Source organism: Myotis daubentonii, chromosome 1 (genome assembly GCF_963259705.1).
Source record: "Myotis daubentonii chromosome 1, mMyoDau2.1, whole genome shotgun sequence".
Classification (NCBI taxonomy): domain Eukaryota; kingdom Metazoa; phylum Chordata; class Mammalia; order Chiroptera; family Vespertilionidae; genus Myotis; species Myotis daubentonii.
Window position 1 is genome coordinate 23856648 of NC_081840.1, and position 17085 is coordinate 23873732.

Consider the following 17085-nt stretch of genomic DNA (forward strand, 5'->3'; position numbering starts at 1 on the left):
GAAATTCGTGTATGGGGCTCGGCCCTCACAGCCGTGGCGTCTTGCCTCGGCCCTCATAGCCCTGGCTTCATCCAGGTCATCTGGAAGGATGTCTGGTCTAATTAGCATATTATGCTTTTATTATTATAGATAGATGGATTAGCCCTCTTACCAGCCATTGAGACACTGTGGATATATTTTTTTACCTAATTATGGGCACAGAGGGAGTAGAGGTGAGGGGGAGAGGGACAGAAATGGACATTTTCAACCTTGGTGGACAAATAGCAGGTCACAAATAGTTTCTGGAGGAGAGGACGTAGTTATGTTAGTCATCCTTCTATGTAAGCCGGGCTGATAGGAGGGTGTGGGGAGTTCCTTCCAGATATCACACCGGCCAGCCCATCCCTGCTTGGGGCTGTGGTGCCATTGCTCAGGCCAAAGTGATTTGACCGTGACTCGGGGCCATGGAAGAACCGCTGTCATTTGACTCCTGCCACTGCAATACAGTCCCAACCCTGTCCACCCCCCATCCACCCTGGAACCGCGGAATAAACACCCAAGGGCCTTTCTCTCATTGGCCTTGGGGGAACATCACTAGACTGAAAACTCATTGTCCCACTTGCCATTCTGCTTCATAGCAACGCTTTACAGATTGTTCCTGTGTACGGATTTGTGTCCACCCTCCTTCCAGAATGCCACGCTCCCCAAACTGCATTACAACCTAAGGTACTCATTTGCTGCTTAAAAAGGGGGACGCTGCCGAGTGGTTTTCCCCAGGAGCTCATTTCGCGGGTGCGGGGGGTGGGGAGGCGGTCCAGTGGAGGTCTCACTTCTCAGCCTTCAAGTCCTTAGTCCTGGAGCTCTCTGACCTCTCACTCTCCAGTCGGGCACAGGCACAGGTTCTTCTCCCTGACCTTGACTGTGGCAACTTCGTCCCCTCCCTTGGTTCCTGCTGTTCCGCGGCCTAACGCCTGGCAGTTTCGCTCTCCTGCCCTCTGGGTGGTGCTACTGCTGTCCCGGAGTGTCTTCACGTCCTGCTATCCACGCTGCTGAGGGCCCTGCAGTCACCTTCACTCTCTGTCTTCTCACTGGACAGATGGGAGCCCGGAGCTGCCAGAAGTCTGACTGGATGAGTGACAAGGGACAGGCTGAAAGCTCCTTCTAGAAGGATCCTTTCCTGAGTGGGGGATGGGAAGAAGGCTCTGTTGTGGCAAAGGGCTGCAGGTCACCTCCCGAAATAGATTCCCGCCTGGCACGTACACACCGTGTGCCCCAGCCTGCCCTGTGGAGACGGGCAGGGGATGCGATTGGATCCGAATCAGTGGCTGTAAACACACAGCTGTGCCTTTCTGCCTCGGAGGACTTGGGTTTGCACTTGACTGCTCGCACTCGGGGTCAGGGGAGGCAGGAGGGGAGAGGCAGGGAGGGGCCAGAAGAACCTTGCTCTTCCTGTGTCCCCATGTGTGGGGGCTGTCACGCTGTGTTTTTTCTCTAAGTGGCACTCCACAGGGAGGGCGTTTTTGCTGCTTTTGATTGACATGTTGAAGCATCAACTGAAACAGTTGGCGGGGGGGAAGGAGGGACGTCAGTCCTTGTTTCAAAAAAGTGGCAGGGACCAGGGCCAAGTTACTCACAAATGACAATCTCTGACCCTTTCCTCCCCAGAGTTTCAGAAGAGGACTCCATCCCCCACCACATTGAATCACTTCATTGTTTGTCTTCTCTGTATCCACCAGCCAAGCTGATTCAGTTGTCTTACATTTAATAGTTTGTTTACAGAAAATAGACATTTTCATTTTCCAGCTACAAAATTATATATATTATATATATATATTGATTTTGGAGAGGAAGGGAGAGAGAAACATCAACGATGAGAGAGAATCATTGATTGGCTGCCTCCTGCATGGCCCACACTGGGGATCAAGCCTACAACCTGGGCATGTGCCCTGACCTCCTGGTTGGTCGACGCTCAACCATTGAGCCATACTGGTCGGGTCAAAATTATAATATTAAATATACTTTTTCAACTTTACTTGGAGCCAAGATGGAGAGGGTGGGTAGGGACCAGGGAAACTTAACCTACCATGACTGTGAGCAGGGTTACATGGGCTCTCGGCTCTCGGCCCTCAGTTCTAAGAGAGGACAGTGAGTGACCAGCTGGCCCAGAGGTCTCCAGGGAACAGGGAAGGGTGGTGGCAGGTGAGCAGCAGAGTGATGCGGAGGACCTCAAATGCTCACTTTTCACTCCTTTCTATGCCCCACAGTGCACTGTGAGGTGGCAGCACCCACAGAGGAGCCCGCTCCTCTGCCCAGCTGACCTTGCCCCCCATACCTGACACACCAGGCTGGTTGTCCATCCCAGGAGGGAGGGGACTGCAGAACTGGCAGTTGCCCTCCAGGGGTCACAGTGTGAGAGGGAGCCCTGGGCAATGCAGGGAGCGAGCCTGTGGCTGAGGCAGCCTGCGGCACTCTGGTGCTTTATCCTCCAATCCTGTCAAAAAATTTTAAATACACACCCAACTCAATTCTCTCCATGGCTTATTTCCAGGCCTCAAAGGCTGCAGCCACGTCCAGGGCAGGAAGGCAGCTCCTCTCTCATTCAGAGAATGATTAGCACGGCCCAGAAATCTCAGGATGGAGAGAAGCACGGACCTGCAGATACTACCAGCTGGAGAAGTCCATACAGATGATCTAGTCCAAGCCATTGTGCAGAGAAGACCATGCTCAGAGAGGGCTAGTGATTTGCCTGAGGCCACACAGCTCGTAGGTTAAGGCTGGGAACAGGAACCATTCTGTGTGGGGGCTGCTGAGCAATTTCACAGAGTCCCAGGAGAAGTCCTCGCTGTCCCAAAGTGGACGATTTTCATGCAATCCCCCCCAAATACTGCTATGGAAGGCCACCTCCACCGGGAGGCAGGTGGGGCCTCACTACCGCTGGCCCTTGGGTCTCTGATATGGGAGATGCTGGCCATTGAGTTTGTGACCCAGTGGTTCCCAAGGGGCCCAAGGACTGTCTGCAATCAAACCAACCCCGTGTGAAGGACTTTAGCCAGTTGTCCCCGGCTGAAGGCTGGAAAACTGCGGTCCAAGCCTTCTGGAGGCTCTGCTGGGTCTCGATTTGCAAACTCATTCCACCGGAGTGCATGCTGTCCCCCTGACTGGCTGAGGGGGAGGGGAAAGCAACCTCCTCCGGGAGGGAGCTGCTGATGCCAGGTTGGCTGAACGCCCCAGGCATCTGCCCTCTGCCGCGCCTGCCAGGGGCCTCCGTCATCCATTTCTGGCTCAGCACCTGGGCCTAGAGCAGGGGTTTCTTCCTGCAGAGCCACTGGGAGGGGTGGGGGAGGGGATGAGCTGCCGCTTTTTAGTTCTCATTAGCTTTTCCTTGGCTTTAGCTGGGGAGGGAGGAAAGGGCAGGTGGAGAGGGGGAGGGGAGGGTGGGTGACAGTTGGCTCCCCGAGCTTCCTGATCTCCATCTGACTTTCCTGCTGCATTCCTTGGCAGGCAGGTCAGAAATGCCTGTTGCAGAGATGCCACTGGGCACATGCCAAGGCTCCCCAGCCCCCCGCCCTTGCTGTTTCAAGTCCAAGGAGCACCTTGACGAAGCCCAACTGAGATGTTCTCTTAGGAAGGGGTGACCTGGTCCTGGTCCTCATCGCCACTCTCCTCTGTGGCCTCCTGTGTGCCCCCATGCCCCATCTTTGGAGCCCAAGGTGGCAGCTGATGAGGCTCTCAAGAGGGCAGCTGAGGATTCGACTGAGTTCCCAGGCCAAGGTGTCAGGGAGGCTAATGCCAGCGCCACTTGGAGCTGCCACTTTTCCTAATTGAAGTGCCATCACTCTGAGGAACTGCACGCAAGAAGCAGGGACTTTCTCTAGCTTCTCCTCCCCAGGCTGATGACTGTGGCCACCATCCCCCAAAGAGACAATCTAATAACTACTGTTGAGTCTGGGCTAAGGGCCCTTTGATCCTCTTGCCTCTTCCCATGCGTCCCCCGGGTCCTCTATGTCAGAGTCAGCTCCTGGGAGGCTGTCCCCACTCCATGGTAGACCCCGAAGTAATGAGCATACCTAAGAGAGAACGGGGAGGGTGAGCCCTGCAGCTCTGGTCACCCTCACATCTGTCAACCGCAAAATCAGGAAGGCGGCAGGGAATGGCAGGCTGGTTGGCGCTGAGTGGCAGGAAGTGGTCTTTAGTTTGAGAACCTTCCCCCCCCCCCTTCCACCCCTGTCGGTAATGCCTGGGGCTTCCCACCAAATAACCCGAAAGGAGGTGGCTGGTGATGCCAAGGTGACCACAGTGCTGGGCAGATGTTTCCTACCGTGGCTCTCATATTTTCTAGCCACTGTGAAAGGAAGCTCCCCGCGGCCAGGGCCAGGGAGAGACAGGCTCCGTTCATTGGACGGGAGGCCATGTCTGGGGCTGCCTTTGAGAAGCTGCCATGCGTTACGGGTCTTCCTGAGATTGGGGCTCCTCGGACCAGGACCGCCATGGTATGAGTCACTCACTGCACAAGGGCAGCTGAGGGTCCATGGGAGCTGGAATCCAGCCTGGGCTTTGCGTGGCCAGCTGTGCATCTGTGGGGCCGGGCCCATGACAGGGAGTCCTGTTTCTGCTTCTGACAAAGCTGCAGTGTGGGCTGGCTGCGCCGTGCCATGACTTTCACTTATGTCCGGTTCTGAACCTGGGCCCTCCCTGTCAAGTAAGCAGGGCTTTGCACAGGCTTGGTGGTTCCAGTCGCCAAAACCACACAATGCTTAGCCCAGCCTGTCCTCAGACATTTGCTTTGTGTCTTCAAGGTCTGGGTGACTCAGCAGGAAACTCCTATTGGAAGGAGAAGCTCACACAGAACTGCCTCTTTTGGGGGTTGCAAGGCCCCTCCTGCACACAAGGCGCATGGCCCTCGCAGCACCCATGAACTGCATTAGACAACCCTCCGGGATCTCATGTCACAGGGGGCGTCTGTCACCTTCGCCAGGTAATCCCTCTGTTCACGATACACCTGAGACTTGGAAAGAACAATGTGCTTTCTCCAAATGTCCCTCCTTTTCCAAGAAAAGAAAGGACATTTGCATGGGAGAAATTTGGATTCAGATTCAGTCTTGATAAGAAGCTAGTTGACGGAGCTAACCAACCACCAAGATCAACATTTCTTGCTACCAATTAGTCCTCAATAGCAGCTGGTCTCATATTCTTGATCCCTGAGCTGCCCGGCTTCACGCCTTCGTTTTCCCATTATTAGCCCCAAGACATGGATGGTCTTTCCACACATCTTTCCCAGCACCGTGACAATTCTACTGAACTAGCCTTTCGTTGAGTTTTATACTGCACAGTATCTAGCAGATGAAATATTCAGGTTGACCTCCTTTTATAGAAATCAAGCACAGGCATATTGGCTGATTAGAACCCTGGGTTGAGACCAAGTTCTTGGGATCCAGCCTCAAATACCCTGAGAGTTGCCATTGTTCTATGGCAGCGGTTCTCAACCTGTGGGTCGCGACCCCTTTGGCGGTCGAACGACCCTTTCACAAGGGTCGCCTAAGACCATCCTGCATATCAGATATTTACATTACGATTCATAACAGTAGCAACATTACAGTTATGAAGTAGCAACGAAAATAATTTTATGGTTGGGTCACAACATGAAGAACTGTATTTAAAGGGCCAGAAGGTTGAGAACCATTGTTCTATGGCCATGGGCTGTTCCCTCAAACTCAGCTGCCTCTCATGCGGATGAGGTGTCATCCCAAGAGCACAAGGAGCATGGATGAATCAGTGCAAATCCATCTCCATTTCCACCACTGGAACCAAAACACCACGACGCACCACCCACTAAAGTCTTCATAAAAGAACAGCAGGAAATTTAGGAATTTTTTTTTTTTTTTTAAGTTTGGGCCTTTTATCATATAGCTGCTAAAAATTTCAAGAGCTTGGGAATTCTTCTCCTTCAGTCGGCCCTGAAAACACCTCTGTAAAATCTCCCCTGTGCACACTCCAGACGCTGGGAAGGTGTCTGGTGCTTTCTCATTCCAAATGCTTCGTTAACGGACCTTGGAGGACCACTGAACCAACACCACTTCTGGGATGAAGGGACATCGATAAATGCTCTTCCCAGAGCTTCAGCAAGATCCTTCTCACCTTTCCTGCTACCCACTTCTCATGCAAAGCAGCCTGGAGATCTTTGGATGTCTCATCTTAATACCGGTCTTCCTCTCTCACACCCTTGGCTCCTGCGGCCAACCTGGAGGGCCTCCATGGGGCTCTAGGGTTCTGCCTTCCCAGTCTCCACTGACAGACCAAGTTGCCTTCTAGTACACACAGGGCCTGTCCACAAAATCCCTAAGTATCCTCTGCCCACACATCCTGGCCTCAAAAGAGATGGAGAGGAATAGGTCCCTACCGCCCTCTATCAGGCCTCGCCTTAGATAGCCTGTGGCACCTCCCCCCCACCCCACCCCCCTGTTAATCCTCACCCGAGGATATTTTCCCATTGATTTTTAGGGAGAGCGGAAGAGAGAGGGAAAGACAAAGAGAAATACCGATGTGAGAGAAACACATCGATTGGTGCCTCCTGCATGAGCCCGGACCAGGGCCAGGGCTGGGGAGGAGCCTGCAACCAAGGTACGTGTCCTTGACCGGAATCCAACCCAGGACCCTTTGGTCCGCAGACCGATACTCTATCCACTGAGCCACACTGGCCAGGGCCTTGGGGTGCGAAATCACATGGCCGTGGCAAGCCAGCCATGAAGACAGACAGGGGACCAGCAGGCCTCACATTCTGTAAGTTCTGACTTTTCAGGAGGAAAGACCATAGAGAGGGAGGCCGAGGAAGAGAAAAGATGGGCACCCATATTTTAATTGTCACCTACGAGAGCCACTATGATGTTTACATCTAGCAAATTCAAAATGACGTTTAAATTCAGCTAAAGTGCATCAAGTTTCACCTAGGTAAACAACTAGGTTGCTTTCAACCCAGAATTCTTAGATTTTATGCCAAAAGGATGAAATAAAGATGCTAATCACGCAGTAGTCAGGTTTTACAAGGACTTCTCTCTTCAACAGAGGGGGAAAAAGGGCATGAGAGGGTTCTCCCCTTGGGAAGAGAAGAGAGGCCAGTTCCATTCGTGGGATCCCTGCTCCCGGCTGCCATGTTAGTTCCCTCTAGTTTGATATGAATAGCGCAGGCTGGGGCCCAGGCACTCAGCAGCTTGTAAGTGAATGACAAGGAAGTGAATGAGTGGGATTGAATTCTGCGCACCAAGCCCTAGGCCCAGATCTTACAGAGAACGGCATGGAAAGGAGAGATGGGTCTGTGCTGTCCTATAGACCGTAGAACCGAATCTCCGCTGTGCACCATGGGAAGACTATTCATTCTGCACTCTCACCTGTTACCATGGGGTCTCCTATGTGCCCCCCGCACCAATCTCTACCTCATCTAAACTCAGTGCGCATGGGGTAAGGCCACTTCCCTACGGAGCTGGTGAACCTGCAGCCCACCATGACTCCCTCAAGGCCTTGCCCCTGGGAGTACAGGGACAGAACAGGGACCTGCTTCCCCCTCCTCCCCAGGGCCACCTGCCCTCTTCTCCCCGTCACGCTATGCACATGAGGCTGACGAGGACGGTAAGTCATGCAGAGGCCACTAACACACGCCAGCTAGACCATGCAGCACGGCCACCTCCTGTGCACGCGAAAGCCGCCTACACAGCAGCAGCAGCAGCTCGCGGCCCACTCCCACGGGCCGGCCGGCGCTCACAGAGGGAAATTTGGAATGTTTTTTATAGATGAGCTACGGTTCCGAGCCAATTTATTTCGTGAGACAGTTCGATGGCCTTCTCCCTGGGCTGCTGCAGAAGATGCACAAACCGCGCAGCCCCCAGGGCGGCGGGCGGGTCCTCTCTCCTCGGAGCCCTGCACGGAAGGTCAAAGGCGAAGCTCGAGGCTGGCGGTCGGGTGTGCACCTTCTGCAGAGGGAGCCGCTTGGTCTTTTGCAAATCCATCCCTAGAAGTGAAGCTGCAGACACTTGCAAAAGAAAAGGGATGTGTTGAGGGGGAAAGCACTGGCCGCCCTCCCACCCCAGGGGGAAGGACAACATAAAAGAACTGAGAAAACCAAAGGCACGTGAGGGGACAAAACCAGCTGCACTTACCACACTGCGAGTGAACTTTTCTAAGGAAGTTCTACGACCTTGCTCACTTTCTGGCTTTAGGAAAAACAAACAAAAAAAAGGTAGGGAGAAAAATACAGGGAAAAAAAATCTTCAGCTTACACGTGGTTTCCAAACAGCACAGCGGCAGCAAATGGACAGAAAAGCAAAACAGGGCGCAGAAACGGGAAGAGAGAAGCAGCTAGCGCTGTATGCGAGGGTCAGTGGGGCAGACAGGAAACAGAAGCCCGGGAGATGCTGCTCCTTGGAACAGCTGAGGGGAAGGTGTGTGCGCCTCCAGGGCTCATTAAACGTCCCGGGGGCCCTCAGGGTGTGCTGATGGGACGTCAAGAAGTGGCTGAGGGTCTGGGTTATGACTTTTCTCTGAGATTTTCCTGCCCAGATGCAGCTAGAAAGTTTGCTACCTTCAGTGACTCCTTCATGGCCCCCCAATGGCTCTGATTCTGGGTCCTTAGATAAAGAGGGTCTACCCACGTCCTTTGCAAAGGGACTTGGACTTCGGAGGAAGGTTCTGGAAAGAAAATGCTCTCAGTACCCAGGCAGGTGACCCCTCCCAAGATTTACTCACAGTTGGCTGCAGGAGGGGCAGGACTTTTCTAGGAAATTCTTAGCTGAGGGGCCCCCAACTGGGGCAAGAAGAGGCAAAGCCCATGGGCACGCCCTCGGGCTAGGCGCTCACGGCTAGCAGAGGAGGAGACAGGTGTGGTGTGCAACCGACTCCCCAGGTTTTCTGCTTGTTCAAGGAGTTTGGGGAGAGAGTTATACCCCAGAGACCTACTAGTTTATCCTAGAGCCCTGTCCCAGGGCCTAGAGCTCAAGACTGGGAAATTTGGAGAGAAGGCCCGCTCACATGGACACACACACACACACACACACACACACACACACACACGCACGCACACGCACACGCACACATACATACACACACGCACACGCACACGCACACACACACACATACATACACACACACACGCACACACACACACACGGAGCAAATAATGGGAATGAGGGAGCTGAAGAAGCAGCCGCGGGCCTGTGGGTTGCAGCATTGCCGGGCGCAGAGGGGGCTGGCCAAGAGCAGCCACCGGCCCATGTGGACAGGTCAGAGGGCTCCCTTGGCAGTCATGTCCCTCTCCCCTCGGCTGGCTGCCCAGAGACAGACAGGGCGTTGTAGAAGGAAAACACGACATAAGGACCCAGCACTCAGAGCCAGGCTGGTCTCTCTCCTGGCAAAGGGACCGAAGTTTCCCCACTTGGCCCTGAGAACCACACCAAGTGTCCGCTCTAGGGAGGCAGAACTCAGCTTCAGTACATTGGGCCCAGGGCATACAGTTGGCCGAGTCAGGCCGGTCCAGCCCTGCAGCCAGTGACCTGTGCCTGTCTTCCCTGGGCTCTGGCCACCGAGGTGCTGCTGGCAGAGGGGAGCCCTTGGTGGGCTCAGTCGGGTTCCTCTGCCTCGCACGGCCTCTCCCCTCCCAGGATCCTGGTACTTAATTGTCTTGGAGGAACCGTCAAAACCCAGCTCACTCGCCCCGTGGGAACTTGGTACATCAAAGTGACTAACCTTATCTTCCGTACTTAGCACAGAAGGTGAGCCAGGGATGAAGGCTGTGTCTCCAGACCTTTCTCAGCAGAAAAGTGAGGCCCATTCATATCCCCTCTCTTAGCAGGAAGTGTGACTCTCCCCCACACCTTTTATGACCTGGACAGTTATAAGCCCATCCCTGAAATCCGAAGATTCTAGGCCTACCTGGAAGTGCCGAGTCACAAATCCAGTCCACGCCTGGAGGCTCTCAGGGGAAGTGGGGGGAAAGGCAAGTTTTGTCACTGTTTTTGGAAACAATCAACCCCTGGCTACGGAAAGGGTGTCAGCATCTGGGAGGGCTTTCTGTCACAAGAATGGCCCTTAATTTGGGGGTTGGGCGGATACTCCCAGTGAATTTCATTGGCAACATTTCACAGAGAGGCCCTGGGCTCCTCCTCGGTGAAGTCTCCTCTACGGGAGGCTCTGCAGGCTCAGGCATGCCAGCCCTGCCCAGAGCTGGGCTGCGTTTTCTCTGTGCTCAGACCCACAGGAGACGGAACGGCCTCTGGCTGCTGCTGGGTGTACAGATAGGCCCAGGCAGCTCAGCCCACAGAGCCTTGGGATTTCCCCAAATTGTGATCAGTTCTGGGTCTTGAGCCACAGAAACAAGAAAACACTTACGTGGACATTCTCCCGTGAGATCTGGGTTGGAGACACCCAAAGTCTCCATAACCTTCCTTGAAAAAAATGGGCATCAGGCCTTTGTCGGAGCATCAGCCGCTCCTCCCGCCTCTTGCAGGGAACCGGCAAGAGGCCAAGATTCACATTCTCCATCACAGGAGTGACACCTGAGAGGCCCCTGCTGAAGAGGTGAGGCCACCGAGAAGCTGGGTTTCTGACGATCTGGCTATTCCAGGTTCCTTTACTGTTCCCCAGACTATCAGGGGTGTCCTCAGGGCCGCCTAAGGGCAGGAGAGCAGAATACATATGCTCGTGGAGACTCTGGAGTTATGTGGTACCAACCAGATATGCAGACAGGACCCTGGCACAGGAGGTGGACAGAATACGGAGGGAGAAAGGCTACGTGACCCAGAGGCAGCCCACAGAGTGTGGCGATGGACACCACGTGCTTAGGGCCTGGGGTCGGAAGGCTGGGAGCAGAGAAGAAAGGATGACGGTGCTTATATTCCTTAAGGCGCATGGCATGGGAGTCGTGGAATTGGGTGCAAGGAGAGCCACACTGAGCCACACGCGGGCCTCAGATCAGAGCTGGAAAGTGCAGAGGATGTGCAGGAATCATGAACCGCTTTTTCAGCCTCCCCCTTCTCAGGCCCCAGGCCCCTCTCGACTCTTCCATCCCTCCTCCCAGGAACCCAGATGAGTTCATCCCTGCTTCGGTCACCCCTCACCACCTGCATGCTGAAGGTCCCTGGGTCCCCAGATCCAGGTGCTAAGGGCTGCCGGGAACCATGCCATAATTCTCAGTGGAGGAGGGAGAAGGAGCTAGGATTCCGCTACTTCTTGGTTAAGAGAAAACACAAACACTGTGGGCGGATGAGGGAGAGGAAGCGGGTGTCAAGGAGGGAAGAATCCCAGCAATGGCTTCAGGTGCCAGATGGCCCCTTTGAAACCTACAAGGTTTTCTCTCCGTCTCTGAGCTGGTGAGGGAGAGACACCTGTGGGGCGGGGGCTGGACTTCCTAGTGAGGGGCTCTCTCTGATTTCCTAAGGGGTTCCCTGGTGTCCTGCCGGCCCGGTACTCCTGTCCTGAGCCACTGTGGTCACACTCCCTGCTGTGGGCACGGCACGCAGAAGGAGGTAATGAGCACATGGAGACAGGATGCCACACCATGGGCCTGGGGGTGGTGACAATCCTAACTGTCTTCCATTGGAGCGGGAGCAGAGAGAGAAGGGAAAGAAGAAAAGAAAAGGTAAATAAAACCCAAGGGATGATATTCTCATTTCACACCAGCAGCAAGCAGCAGGCAAGGATCAATAGTGCTAAGAAAGGCAAGCCTGCCCTTTCCAAAGATACCTTCTTCTTGGCCAGCAGCAAGTCCTGGTAAGCATTTGACCGGAGGAAGCGGGCATAGCTGTCACTCTTCATCAGCTTGTAGATGTGCTCCTGGGAGGGAAGGAGGCAGAAGACACAAAGGGAACTGTCAGCCAATACTAAAGGGAATTACCACCCAACCACCATTTTAGGAGAGAAATGAACAATGCGAGGTAAGCTTGTGTGCACCTAGGAAAACTTGCACTGTGCTTGTTTTGTGCTTTTGTCCCACCCAGAAACACCAAATAAAACATATCTTATCTCTCGGAATAAAGGGCCTTTGAGGATCGTGTTCTTGGTGCCATGTGAGGACGCAGTATTGCTTAATGATTAAACCACAGGCAGAGCAACGAGAAGGGACAAACTATTGACACACTCAACCACTTGGTTGAACCTCAGGGAATTACAGTGAGTGAAAAAGCCCCAGAAGGCTACGCACCATAGGACTCCCCTGAGGTAGCATTCTTGGAGTGACAAGTTACAGAAACAGATGACAGATTAGTGGTTGCCAGAGATTAGAGATGGGAGAGGGAAGGAGAGGGAAGGGAGGTGTGATTAGAAGACAATAGAAGGATTCTGTGGTGATGGACTAGCTTTGTATCTCAGCAGTCTTACACATGTGATAGAATTGTACAGAGCTAAACACACACATTACACATGAGTACCAGTAAAATTAGGAAACCTGATAAACTCAGTGGATGTAGCAATGTTGATATCATGGCTATGACGTCATATCAGTTTTGCACTACAGTTTTGTACGTGTTACCTTTAGGGGAAACTGGATAACTGGTATATCTCTGTATTATTTCTTTAAAAATAAATATATATATATATATATATATATATATATATATATATATATATATATTTTAGAGAGGAAGGGAGAGGGAGAGAGAGATAGAAACATCAATGATGAGAGAGAATCGTTAATAGGCTGCCTCCTGCACACCCCCTACTGGGGATCCAGCCTGCAATCAGGGCATGCGCCCTGACCAGGAATCCAACTGTGATCTTCTGGTTCATTCTTCAATGCTCAACCACTGAGCCACACCAGCCAGGCTGTATTATTTCTTTCAACTGCACTGGAATCCAGATACATCTCAAAATAAAAAGTTTAATTTAAAAAGAACTCCACATGCAACGATACAATCAGATCATCAGATCAGTTGTGCATGTCCAGGCCACCAGCTCATCCTGGAAGGGTGCCCTTGGAAGCAGATCATGGGGTACGTGGACAAGTATGCCAGGCCTGAGGCTCACATCCAGGAGGGCAGATGCTGTGGCACGGTGCCTTCTCTTCTCCTGGGCTCCTAGAGGTATTTACATTCTGGCTTTGGCAACAAATTTCAACCTTGACTTCCAGCTAATCCCATAGCCTCCTGGTCCCTTCCTAAAAGATCTGTCCTCACTAAGGACAGAGAAAGCCTGGTTCATTAAAAGAGGGGGTTTGTCCATTGAAAAAGGGTTATCAGTTGAAGTGGAATATAGCTCAGCTGCACAGGAAGCCTGGCTGTCGCAGGAAAGGACCTGTGAGGAGGGTGGGTGGGTGGGACTGTCAGGTAGATGGCCTGGTAAGGGAGCATCTTCCCAGATGCACATCATAGTTCACCCTATGAAGCTGGACCAGAGCTCCAGTGCTCAGGAAAGGGGAGAGCTGGGCAGGGAGGAAACGGCTCAGCTGAGTGCTGGACTGGTCCTTAAGCGCCTCTTCCTCCGGGACTCTTCTCAGGGGAGGGGCGGGAGGAGGCACATTTCAGAGATACCTGGCCAGACTGCTGGCATATCCCAGAGGAAGCTGGGGCAAGACCCTCTCCCTACCCACCACAAAGGAAAGTGAAAGCAGAGAGCAGGAGACCCCTTGGGCCCCATGTGGATCCCTCTTCGCCATCTTCAGTTGGACCATCAGCAGACCTATCTGGGCATCAGCTTCCATCGTCCTCGTATTTGTAAAGGCAGGGTGCAGCTCTATTAACGGGAATGGGCCCTCTGCAGGGAGCCAAGCGGAATTAACTAGTGGCTTGGATCACAGCCTGCTTTGGTAGTCCAGATGTGTTCAGATTTCATACATTTAGTGAGAACATGCCTCGCTGTTTTCCTGTAAATTTCAGACAAAAGTCCGGCCCACGCTAGTTTTAAGTTCCTCGAGGGAACAATATGTTTTTATCTCATCTATGCATAGCATCCAACATAGGGTCAAATGTTAGTGGAACTTACATTGTTTCTTGGTTCACAGAAATGCTTGTTTGAATTTAATGTTCAACACATTTGCAGGCTCCATACTAGTTTTGGTTTCTGACCTCATCAGTTTCTGCTCTCTGCTTGGGAGGTGAGTGGGGATCACGCTCGGTCCCCGGGAAGCCCATATGTGAGCATCTTGGTCCATCCTGATGGCCGCAGAGCCCAGACTGAGGGACATGATGGTCTTTGTTTGCATTTTTTGTCTCTTTAAATTGTCCTAGCACTTAATTCTTAGGTATAGCAGTAAAAAAAGAAGGATCGCTTTCTTACCCTTTGAGACAGCATGGAGGGACCTGGAGAGTATTATGCTAAGCGAAATAAGCCAGTCAGAGAATGACAAGTATCACATGATCTCACTCATATGTGGAATCTAATGAGCAAAATAAACTGATGAACAAAATAGATCCAGAGACATAGAAGCATGGAACAGACTGTCAAATCTCAGAGGGCAGGTGGGGGTTGTAAGAGATCAATCAAAGAACCTGCATGCATATATGCATAACCCATGGACACAGGCAATAGGGTGGTGAAGGCCTGGGGAAGGAGGTGGGGTTGGGCTAGAAAGGGTCAATGGGGGGAAAAAAGGGGACATACATAATACTTTCAACAATAAAGATTTAAAAAATAGTAGGTACAAATGTTAACGCAGAGGAAAAACGACTCACTGTCTCCTTATCCTCAGCTCAGGCATCACTTCTGTGTGGCCAACATAGCTAGGTGGCTCTTGACTCATCTGAAGAGACCTGTCAGTCATTCCTGGACCGCCTCTAAATCCCTGTCCAAAGCAACAGGTCCCTGCCTCTTGTTCTGACTTCTCGGAGGAATCTGAATGCCCAGTATGTCTCACAAAATACCCCATTACCAAGAGGCGGAGGGAAGCCTCTCCTAGCCCAGCCCTTCTGGCCTTGGCAGCAAATCCCGCCCCCCCCCCCCCCCCCCCAGTTAATTCGTTCAGCCTCATCATGGGCAGGAAAAGCCTAGTCCACTGAAAGAAAGACCTTATGAATTAAAAAAGAGCAGGATAAAGCAGATGCCTAAATGCTTAATCACACAAATATATCAGCAATTATTTATTGAGGATCTTGTAGGTGCCAGGCCCTGTATCAGGCATTGAGATTACAGCCTGAGAAGTCGGAAGAGGTCCCTGCTGTTGTAAAGATTCTATGAGGCAAGACTGATGCACAAAGATCATGGACGGCTGCTATCTAAGTCGTCTCAGACCCAAGTCACTATTTAATTTTGTTTGGCTCCTTGCAGGGGCCCATTCCCATTGGTAAGGTTACATTCTGCTTTTGTAAATATGGAAACACGTTTGAGCTAAAGGCTACAAAGAAGTGAACATAGAGAGTGCTGTGAACGGGTGTGAATGGCCAGATGTGGGGAATTGTTGTCTATCAACCAGAAGGGTCCTCATCAGGGTAGGAAGGTCTCAGCAGACAGAAATGGGAATTGAGGGTAGGACAGCTTGGTCTTGCTGTTGTAGAGATTTGTCAACCAGAGCAAGGAGGAAGGAGCAGCAGACAATGGTGGTCTACTCTTGGGGGTGGTGGTGGGGGTGGTGTCAATGTGGGTCAGAGGAGTGGTTGTGCATCACTGTTGTCCTCCCCAGGTCACATGGACAACGTCACAGCCAGAACCAAGGTGGGGCTGGTGTGGGAAGAAAGCAGGAGGGAGAACATGACCTCCTGAAGGTGGGTTGCATAAGGTGATCTTACTCTGCCAACCCTGTTGCTAGTCTCTGGCCATCACCAGGACAGTCTCAAATTCCCCCGTCAAAGCAGATGCAAGGCGTAGTCGGAGAAAGGCAGAATCAAGAACTTCTGCAGATCTCCTGTGCCCCCTGCAGGCCCGGGACTTCGCCCCTCTGGACTGGGCCTTCCTTTCCCACAGGCTACAGACCCAGGACTCCTCCACCCACCTCTCTTCCCCCAAGCAAAGCAATGGAGCCTTTGATGTACCCAGTTCTGGAGCTCTGTTCCTTCCTCCTTGCCAGCTTTGTCTTGGAAACACAAAGACAGTAAACAGGGGGTGGGTGAATGGAGTACTGAGGTTTTTCTGGGAATGAGAATTAAGATAGGACTCAGGGTCTTTGGCCAGTTCCCAAATGCAATGAGTTTATCACTGCCAGGGACAGCAAGTGTACAAAGCTTTTGGCAGTGACCTCTATTGATTTATGGGGGGTTCTGGTTTGTTTCCCCTGCTCTGCAGACAACTGTCTTAAAGGGAAATGTATATCCAGAATCCACAAAGAGCAGGAGAGCCACTGGTAACACCAGCCAGCCCCGCCAAGAGACTTCCCAAGGGGCTAGAGAAAAAGAAGCTTGCACTTTTCCTCTTCTTCTTTCCCTGGTTTTATCTTTCTCCCTCTCTCCTCCCCTTCCTCTGTGTCCTTTTTTCTCTCCCCTCCCTCCCTCCTCCCCTCCTTCCCTATCTTCCTCCCTTCCTCCCTCCCTATCCCCCCCCCCCTTCCTAAAAAAGAGATGATGAGCTGACTATGAAAGCAGCACCACCAGGGTCCACACCTGCCTTCCTGACATGGGGGAGGCACCCACTCCAGCGTGAGATGGCTCTCCATAGGCTGAGAAACATGCTCTAGAGCTCCAAGTCATACTGACCATCTCAGCCACACTGCCCAGAGGGGCCTCTCTTCTCCACCCTCATTTCCCTCCTGGGGCCTGGCCCTGGGATAGGGAAGTGGGGGAGGTTGGCCTGCCTGGGAGGCAAAGGTGGAAGCAAAAACAACTGGCATCAGTAGGGTCCATGGCACATGTGGGAGCCGAAGGGAGTGAGCAGGGCAGGCTGTCTCTAAACCACATTTGCCACAAGTCAATGTTTGGCCGGGACAGTCCTCATTTGGAAATCTCCTTTGTTTTTAGACAAAACACAGGGACCCTCACAAGCGTTGGGAAGGTGACCAATCAGACAATAGCCTGAGGCCTGGGGCCCCAAGCATGCTGGAGCAGTGAACTTCAGGGCACCCTGTTTCCTCTTTGCTGTGGGTCCCTAAGACAGCTGAGATCTCATTTCCCAGCTCTGGGACGGCTGCCGAGAGCCCTTCCTGTGAGTGTCAAGTGTCCTACTTTTCTTTTCCCAGGTGCATGTGCCTGTCTCTGTCTGCCCTCCGTC

The 17085-nt window shown here is 52.5% G+C and overlaps 1 protein-coding gene across 12 annotated transcripts in view; it reads right to left on the minus strand.

Annotated features, from left to right (window-relative positions):
* RGS6 (regulator of G protein signaling 6) overlaps nt 1-17085 on the minus strand; it is a 483467-nt gene that overhangs the window by 15389 nt on the left and 450993 nt on the right. For 6 of the 12 annotated variants that reach the window (XM_059691684.1, XM_059691693.1, XM_059691692.1 and 3 more), the window contains 2 exons: nt 11704-11793; nt 8127-8180 (listed from right to left, as the gene is read on the minus strand). In XM_059691684.1, coding sequence (XP_059547667.1) covers nt 8127-8180; nt 11704-11793 — 144 coding nt within the window. Of the gene's footprint in view, nt 1-6924; nt 8000-8126; nt 8181-11703; nt 11794-17085 lie in introns of those variants that run through there. The other 6 variants (XM_059691691.1, XM_059691689.1, XM_059691687.1 and 3 more) reach the window with 6 other exon arrangements.